The sequence below is a fragment of the Pecten maximus genome, chromosome 5 (genome assembly GCF_902652985.1).
Source record: "Pecten maximus chromosome 5, xPecMax1.1, whole genome shotgun sequence".
Classification (NCBI taxonomy): domain Eukaryota; kingdom Metazoa; phylum Mollusca; class Bivalvia; order Pectinida; family Pectinidae; genus Pecten; species Pecten maximus.
Genome location: NC_047019.1, coordinates 12649917 through 12658778, shown reverse-complemented (window position 1 = coordinate 12658778; position 8862 = coordinate 12649917). Strand labels below are relative to the sequence as shown.

Sequence of the window (8862 nt, the reverse complement as noted above, 5' to 3'; positions counted from 1 at the left end):
GTGTTTTGAGGTTAAATAAATATTACATTTATCCATATTTCTAAGGTAGGTTCTATGCCACGCCCGATTTATTTTGTCTGCACCAAGCACCAAATAGTGCCGGAGAATTTCACTTTTTCATATGGTAATGCGCTCTGGCACGGTGTTTGGGTCAGCGGAAACTTTTATCCTCTTCTGTTTACGTCAAGCGTTCCTGGCGAAGTATTTCGAACCGTTTATGTTATGTTATCAGAAAACACATAGATGTGGTAAACAAATATAAATACATACCTTTCGATGGCATTTTATTCTAGAACGTAGAATCCTTCTGTACTGGTCTGGTGTTTGTAAACAGCAAAATGTGGCGCCCCGACGGCAATGATCTATGGAACGATCTTTAATCTCTTCCTCGTCCTATGCTCATTCATGCCATCACATGATTATTATATGTATATATATTTTTTTTTCCCCCGTAAAGCTTGTGTTTGTATTAGATATCAGGTTGATAAATATATGAAGATAACACCTTATGTGTCGTCTCTAGGCATCACTGATGACCCCTTGATTCCAGTTGACTAAACCTGAATGAATAATTTGTGTTTCATCTGATAACGACGAATTGACTAGCTCATATATATACTGTAAATAGAAATAAATGTGCGACGCTATTCCATATATTTGTCTCTGTTTATAACTTTCAATGTGTATTTGACAGTGCTGTATTCACTTTAAATTTGTCAAATGAAAGACATCTCTGATGTTCCATAACACCACACTGCGTACGTCAGAGTACTTGAACATTTCAGTATATATCGGGTGAGTAAATATTTATGAATAATTCGTCTCCGCTCAAATACAGACATATTTAATGTATTTCTGAAATAAATTTGTTTTTGTATAGTTTTGTAATGGTATAAACTAGATATAAAAGATGTGACAAAAACTGCAGTTATAAGTTGGTAGTTTTTGGTAGCGTGCAATACCGTCTCCTAAGGCACAGCTTCAATACATCTCTATAAGCTTTATATTGTCAGTATTGACTTTTGTTTAAAAGGAGACACCCTACTCAATTTGATCACTTATCCTTCGCTCATTATATATAATCAAGTGGTAAATACCTTGATAAAAGAAATTAAGACAGCTCAAAGCAACAAAGAGACACACTCTAGAAGTTTATAAGGTTCTTATCTAACCAGTAATAAAAAATACAGATAAACGAAAGAGGTCAAGAGCCACACTTTGGAAGCTTATAAATGTCTAACCTATCCTAATAATGATTAAATACACCACTCAAAGGGGTCAAGAGACACACCCTAGAAGCTAATGAGTGTCTAAATAAGCCTATCGATTGTTAAATACTTTCGAAAATAGAAGATATTTTCAAAATGTATAATAATGTCAACTTTGCCCGCCATCTTTAAATATTTGTTATTTTTGTTAATGAAACCATGGATTGACTGAATCAAAAGGATGTATAATAGTTTTATTATAAAGTGAATATTTGTATTTAGATAAAACAATTACAAACCATATTTGAACATGTAATGATAGTATGTGAAGTATTTGTAAATATTTATACCTTTTAAGCACAACAGAATAAAAACAGTATTCTTTTGCATTAAAATACGTTATAAGTACACTGAATCATAAAAATTGTCACAAATGCATAATATATGTTTAGAGACATTCAGTCTACCAGCTTTTCACTTGTTTCTTTTTCTTTCTTTTTATTCTTTTTTTTTTCAAGTCTCTCAACAAGACTTTTTATCGGGAATCACTGTTACTCTGAAATAAATGTATGCTGTAGTAGTGAGTTTGTTGAGATAATTTCCTAGAAATATCTATGCCGCTACTTTCTTGAGCAGTAACGGTGAAAGGTGTGAAAGTAGCAATTCAAAATAGATAATAATAAACATTTAAGATGATCTAATAAATGCATATCGAACCTTAAACATTGTCAACTCTCGATATATCTTTCATTTTTTGCGAATGATCTGTTTGTTTGCCTACAGCCGAATTAGCAGATACATCTGGTGCATATTTGCACGCATCAGGTTTCCGACCATACACTTCCGCTACCTCCCGGAAGAAGAATGGTGCATTTCCGCAGCAAAGCCCGATGTAATTTACACCAATCGCCTTCGCTTCCTCTGCAAATTGTCTGATGTCATCCCGACTACACATAACACATGATACGTTTGCCGGATACACGTCATTTCCTACAATAAGAAAATTACAACATATTACGCATTCTTAATTTATCTTATCAGATATGTAATGAGTATTCGGCTTGTATGTGATTTTTGCCTTTCTTGCAAATTATGATGGGCTCTTACTTAGTGAAAACAATTGCGTTTCCAACAGGACCAAAACAGGATTTTAGGATGCTATTTGTTACAGGATGTCAGGGTAATATGAATACAAGGATTATATAGGGTTATATTGATTACAGAATAGGAGGGTCATATCGCATACAGAATAGGAGAGTGGTATTGATAACAGAATGGGGTAATAATAATTATTACATGATAGGAGAGCACTAATGATTACAAGACATGAGGGAGATATTGGATAATGACAGGAGGGTCATACTGATTTTGGACACTAATCTTAAGCTTGCATTTTGAGTAAAATGTTTTTATTGTTGATTACTTGTTAGCACATTTTGCAAAATATCTTAATGGTTATACTACGTATAATTTGAACCTTATTTTTATAATGATAAACCAGACCGTTTCGCTTAAATGTTTTTTAGGATTGTTTTAAGATGTGTTCTTTTAAATTATATATAATATGAGAATAAATTGAGGATTTCAAAAGCCAGTATATTAACCAGAATTTAGTCTCAACTAACCTGAGTTTTGGATTTTATTTACGGGAGTCCGAACTTACCAGTATCCGGATCTTTAAGGGAGAGCCATGTGCGACACTTATCTGTCGTCCGGAATGTCACAGGAAGAGCAGCTATTGGTCCCTGAAGAATAACATATGGATAAGGGGAAGTTTGTACTTAAACAAAGCAACAGTATGCACTTCTGTCGTAATGATAATCTTGTCTTATTTAATGTTTACTTATTGTAATTATTCATTTGATATTATTTAATATATTTAGATAATATTCATTTATTGAATGTGTTTTTTATTCACTTCCAATATTTCACTGTTTTAAATATCATATATGAATAAGTTTATAAAGCAGGTCGATTGAACTGCGAGAGTGAATTATTCTGCATAGTACTGACTTCAATACAAAACATGACATTTGTAATCGTTTACATTTAACCAGACTGTACAATTTACTTAAAGTATGTATTTTGTAAGCAATTTTGAACAACACTGAATCTAATATTTCCATCTTAGAACAACAACAGATATAGGCTAAAACAATTGCTGACTAATTCTTGTAAGCCAGGTTTGACACCGCAACTACTTTAAAGTTTATCTGATTTTTTTTTGTCGGACATGTCATCTTAGACAAAGCTAAACTATGGATTTGTTATAACTTGGTAATAAAACATGTTCTGTATTGCATTATATGCTTAATATAAGTAAATGAAAATGGCTTAATTAGTTGAAATGTTTTCATTCACAAACGTGTGAACGTACGCGTTTTTTGCATTAATAAGAAAACGTAAGCTACATTAAGTGCACTTTTTGTGCACAGGAAAACTGTAATTACCATGGATGTTTACTTATGCGACATAACAAACGCATGCTTCAGCTTGCAAAAAGGTAAATGAATCCAATGTTTGTCCTTTATAATATTTATGATTAATGGTTTTAAGATGAACATGATACAGAATTAGTATCGTACAATGCAAGGATAAATTTTACTCTGGCCTGAAAGACTGAGATGTATTGACGTACCCTTTCCTTACCTTGCATACTTTCCTTATATCTCTGATTGTAGGTAACATTGTCCTGGGGCCACGCCCACAGTTTAGACCCACCACGGCCGCTCCCTCCTCCTCCAGTTTACGACATGCCTCGGCTATCGGTAGTCCATCCATCGTCTTATCCGGTACATAAATTGCCATAGTTATCACAGCTGGGACACCTTTATATAACAGAAACAATATTAATAGCAAAACTTATTACATTTTACTATATTAATATTGAAATTCATAAAATAGAATCTTCACTTTTGAATACACAATAGCACAGCATCGACCAATCAGAACAGCCTTGACTTAACATCCTAAGTGAGATTCATTAAACGTGAATCAAAGGGTTTTAGTATATTGAGATTTAACGAAAATTAATGTTCTGGTACTAAATACCTTAAAATAATTAAGGAAATTCATTTTGATTATATTTTAGAAAAAAAAAATGAAAACAGGTCATGATTTTTCTTTGACTGTGTCAGTTTCTGATATGGTCATCCCTACGTCGCAGTTCATATGTAACAGGAGAGGAAACATGTAGCAGCCAGACCAGGGTTCGAACTCTAGACGGACACTCTACTACTGAGATACCTGGTCGCCGATGATCGACCCAGTCCAGTTCCGCTACATTCCTCCCTCCCTTTTTTCAAGTCTTCGCCCCCGAAGACCACAAGTTCGGGCATCACCTTGCTAAGCATACTCCCAATGCTTTAAACAAGGGTAGGCAAGCTCGCCAATTATGTAACAGGAGAGGAGAAAATGTAGCAGCCAGATCAGGGTTCGAACCCGGGACCCTCCGAACTCTAGACGGACACTCTACCACTGAGCTACCTGGTCGCCGATGATCGACCCAGTCCAGTTCCGCTACACATATATAACGCCATATACATTGTACTAATCCTGCTTCCATACTAAGAGGATTGAGTTTAAACAATATCTTTATTAACATTCAAGTACACACATCACAATACAAATCATATATACATATAGGAGGATTTCGAATAGAAAATAATATAATGCCTGCGTGTATACTCTTCTTCAAATCCAGTATTGCATACACTCTTCGCCAAGCCAGAATGGAAATAAGAAACCGACGTGTTTATTGTTACAACTAAAGAAGAATTTTAACATGGGTACTTAACGAAAACAGTGATTATGCAATAACGTTATAAAATGGATTATGGATCAGTTTGAAAATAACAATACTCGATCATCTTCAGTGTAATTTTCACTAACCGGGTATCATGCATAAAATGTACCCTTACCCAGGTATTTAGATACGTTTTATTCCTGCATAAAATGTTCCCCTTTGCTTAAGAAGTGACCCCTACAAAAATGTTTTATTTTAACATGATCAATCTAATATAGTGAAGATATGAATAGACGACACATTTGAAATGTTTCTGACCCCACCCCACCAATTCCCCACCACGAGGCCAATTTTTTTCCTTTCTTACCGAACCATCAAAAGCAGCCGGAAGTTGGAAAATGTCTTTTGTTTGGAGGCTTCCTATGTTGATCCTAAGTCATAATAGGTAAAAATAAAAGATTTTTGGTAGGGGAGGTACCTTTATGCAAGGGAGGTACGTTTTGGTAGGGGTATAATAATTCCGGGTAGTTTTATACAGGATAAAAAGTATCCGGATACTTTCTATGAGGTATTATGACTGTAGAAAACAACCACACCTGGACAGAACCATCTCAAGATCATTTAAGGCAAGTTTGAGTTAAATCCAACTGATGGAACTACGAAGAACAAAACACCTAATGAATTGGCACCACTAAATCATTCATAAGAGGATTACATTAGTATCATGCACACAACATGTCATAGTAATGGCTATCGGAACCTTTACCTTTTCCGTATTTTTGGATTGCCTCTAGCGCTAGTTTAGCCTCTCCGTAGTTACTTATTGTCTCAGCTATGATGTAGTCGGCCCCTTCCTCCACTGCCCACTCCACTTGCTCCTGAATTGATGTCGTACATAATATTGCAAAGACTTAAACATTAGCATCGTTCATTTAGAGGTTACCCATCAGCCTTTTTTCGCAAGAGAGGAAGCTGATCTTTATTGACCAGATTTAAGAAACAAATGTTAAAATGCATACTTATACATCACATTGGCTACGACGAAGAAATGAAAGTCAGAATATAGATTTACCTGGTATATTGTTTGTTATATATCTCAAAGTTTACAATATATTTTTCAAGAACTCAATAAACACAAATATAAAACTAAGATGTTTTCTAATTACACATTGTCTACATGGTATCGGTTATAATAAGTATATAATTTTGACTTAAGTATGTCGAATGCTGATAGAAAATGTTCAATTAAGTAGAGAAATTTTCCTTACTTTGCCTTCTGGAACGCCAGGTCGATAGCACTTTTGCAATGGTTTCTTTTTTGTTATCGAGTTAGTATTATAGTTTCAGTTACAAGCAGGCATATCTCTCTTTGTTTATAATCCAATAATGAGCTTTAATTCAGTGAGTTTCCTTTGATGACTTTACCTTGAACATTGCCCTTATTTTCTCATCTCCGTCACGATTGTCTTTGTCATATAGGTTGGAGTTGCAAATATTGCCAGCCATCAAAGCTCCAGCCTCGTCTGCCACTTCTCTAGCCATTTTAAGAGCAGTCCTATTGAGTCTCTCTAAGTCATCCTCACGTCCAATTGTTCGCAGTTTCTCCCTATGACCGTAGTACTGAAAGATGTTTATTTATTTCTTATTATCAAAAATATCAGGTTGAGTTACCCCCCTCTAAGTATCACTTGTGAAACGCCAGTTATTGGAGCCCTGTTTATCTCGCTAACAATAGTTTGGTTTGTTTTTGTTTAACGTCCTATTAACAGCCAGGGTCATTTAAGGACGTGCCAGGTTTTGGAGGTGGAGGAAAGCCGGAGTACCCGGAGAAAAAACACCGGCCTACGGTCAGTACCTGGCAACTGCCCCTTGTAGTTTTCGAACTCGCAACCTAGAGACTCGACCACCGCGGCCCCAACAACATGTAACCTCAAACAGGTCTCTTTCTCACATTGCATGTTTCAGCTATTCGCTTTTGATCTTTCATGTATTATCTCACTTTATTCTTATATATACAATATATACCATGTATTATTTACCAAGTACAATGCAATAAAACACCCGTTAAATAATAAAATGGTAGTCAAAATGTATTCTAAATACATGCATTAAAAGAAATGTATCAAAAATTTATGTTCAGTGAAAATTCTGCTAAGTAAGCAAAACTTTATGCCATGGCAACACAAATCACGAATACAATGTTTCAGTAAATAGAAAAGACTTAAAATTAATGTGTATGATAACTGAACATTGCACATTGTATCACAGAGCAGTCGGTATATAAGGTATATATTTACTGTAAATGCTTCTACCACATCGGTGCCAGCATGTACAAACTCTCGATGTAGTCCTCGGACAATCTCCGGATGTTCTAAAACTACTTCCGGTATAAATCCTCCCGACTGCAGATAACCTCTTCTTTCCAATTCTATCAGATAACCTTCCGCAATGAGGACTTGTCCGCCATTTGCAAGGCGCTCAATCAATCCTTTGGGATACAAAAAAGACTAGGAATATGTCTGTTTCAACATATTACTGTAATTATTCAAATAAGTAATAATGCCGATATGATAATGATTTCCTAGACTTCAGGCCTCAGTGAATATGCATACATTTCACGTGTTATTTATCTGATCAAGGTAATAGTGTAGTCATCGACACGCCACGATAACTACGGTAAATGGAAGTTTATTAACATTATAAATATATATGCTAATCAATACTGGTAAACATTCTAAAAAAAAAGGTATATATGACTCATTGGCAAACCATTAATCGGCTTTTTAATCCCCCCCCCCCCCCCCCCCCCCCCCCCACCAAAAAAAAAAAAAAAACTCTCTATCTCTCTCTCTCTCTCTCTCTCTCTCTCTATTAACCTCACAAGCTAAGGGTAGCTATATATGTTGGCACATTCACGATACATTTACATACTTTTCACATCCCACACTAGGCTGCTATATTAAGAAAGCGTTATTTATAGATTAAATAATGTTTAGCATAGCATACAGTGAGTGAACACACATCCACCTAATCTAACTTTATACCCCCGCCATCTTGACGGTGCATTTCTTGCTGTTGTTTGACTCTACCATACACTTCTTTTACATTTCTTATTTGTCACAGTTTACAGAAAATGGTAGTAATATTGTTTTTACCTTTAGATGACATTATGTTTCAGAACGTTGACGCTTTTCTTTTCTGGCTGGACATGTGTGGATGAATCATCGACGGAGCTTGCTTACAATATGTAGACATCAACCTATGGAACACCAGACCGGTAAAAGGCCTATAGTACTCTTTCGTGTTATGATAATCAAATTCTACGTTGTGTTGTGTTATCTGTATGTCTATTTAAGATGGGCATAATGTTTAGCATGACTTGGATAGCTCATTTTAATAAACATTAGTTTACGTCATCCATACTGACCTCATTTGTGACCTCTTTCAGTCGATAGCTCTGACATTCAATAACATGCCGCGGGTATGTACGGTGTAAGCATTCTAGTGCATCAGTGCGTGTCACATAATGGTTTGGCTGCATTAGCACATTTACGGATGGTTAAATTAATATAAATGTGTTCGTGTTTGCCGAATTCCTGCTTGTAAGGGTAGTCAAACAAAATATTTATCGATGTATATCAAGCATAACATATATAACATAGTAACACAATTGACGAAGGAAGACAACTTTATGACTCGTGCCCTGACCGGGTCTCTAACTCACGATATACGGCACCCAATCGCCTAGCCATAAATGACCACATCGGCGTTATTTTTCATATGCACTATGCGGTGATGATCTGAAGATAAAGATGGAGTACAACTATGACAGGTAATTCAAATCTTTATCTTCGGATCACCAACACATAGTGCATATGATACATTGTGCTAATTATTTGATATATAACA

The 8862-nt window shown here is 35.4% G+C and overlaps 1 protein-coding gene across 1 annotated transcript; it reads right to left on the bottom strand.

Moving 5' to 3' along the window:
• Positions 1-1447: 1447 nt before the first annotated feature.
• LOC117327192 (betaine--homocysteine S-methyltransferase 1-like) lies at positions 1448-8300 on the bottom strand. The gene is made up of 7 exons (XM_033884046.1): positions 8109-8300; positions 7251-7441; positions 6379-6573; positions 5720-5831; positions 3858-4036; positions 2872-2953; positions 1448-2198 (listed from the first exon to the last, which is right to left on the bottom strand). Exons 1-7 carry the CDS (start codon positions 8119-8121, stop codon positions 1927-1929), a joined length of 1044 nt encoding a protein of 347 aa, XP_033739937.1. The 5' UTR covers positions 8122-8300; the 3' UTR covers positions 1448-1926.
• Between the last annotated feature and the right edge of the window lie 562 nt (positions 8301-8862).

Excerpts from the sequence above, each read along its gene's own strand:
- LOC117327192 (XM_033884046.1), bottom strand. Across the intron at positions 5,832-6,378 it reads AAATAAGGGCAATGTTCAAG|GAGCAAGTGGAGTGGGCAGT; the intron begins GTAAAGTCATCA and ends ACATCAATTCAG. Across the intron at positions 2,199-2,871 it reads CCTTAAAGATCCGGATACTG|GAAATGACGTGTATCCGGCA; the intron begins GTAAGTTCGGAC and ends TTCTTATTGTAG.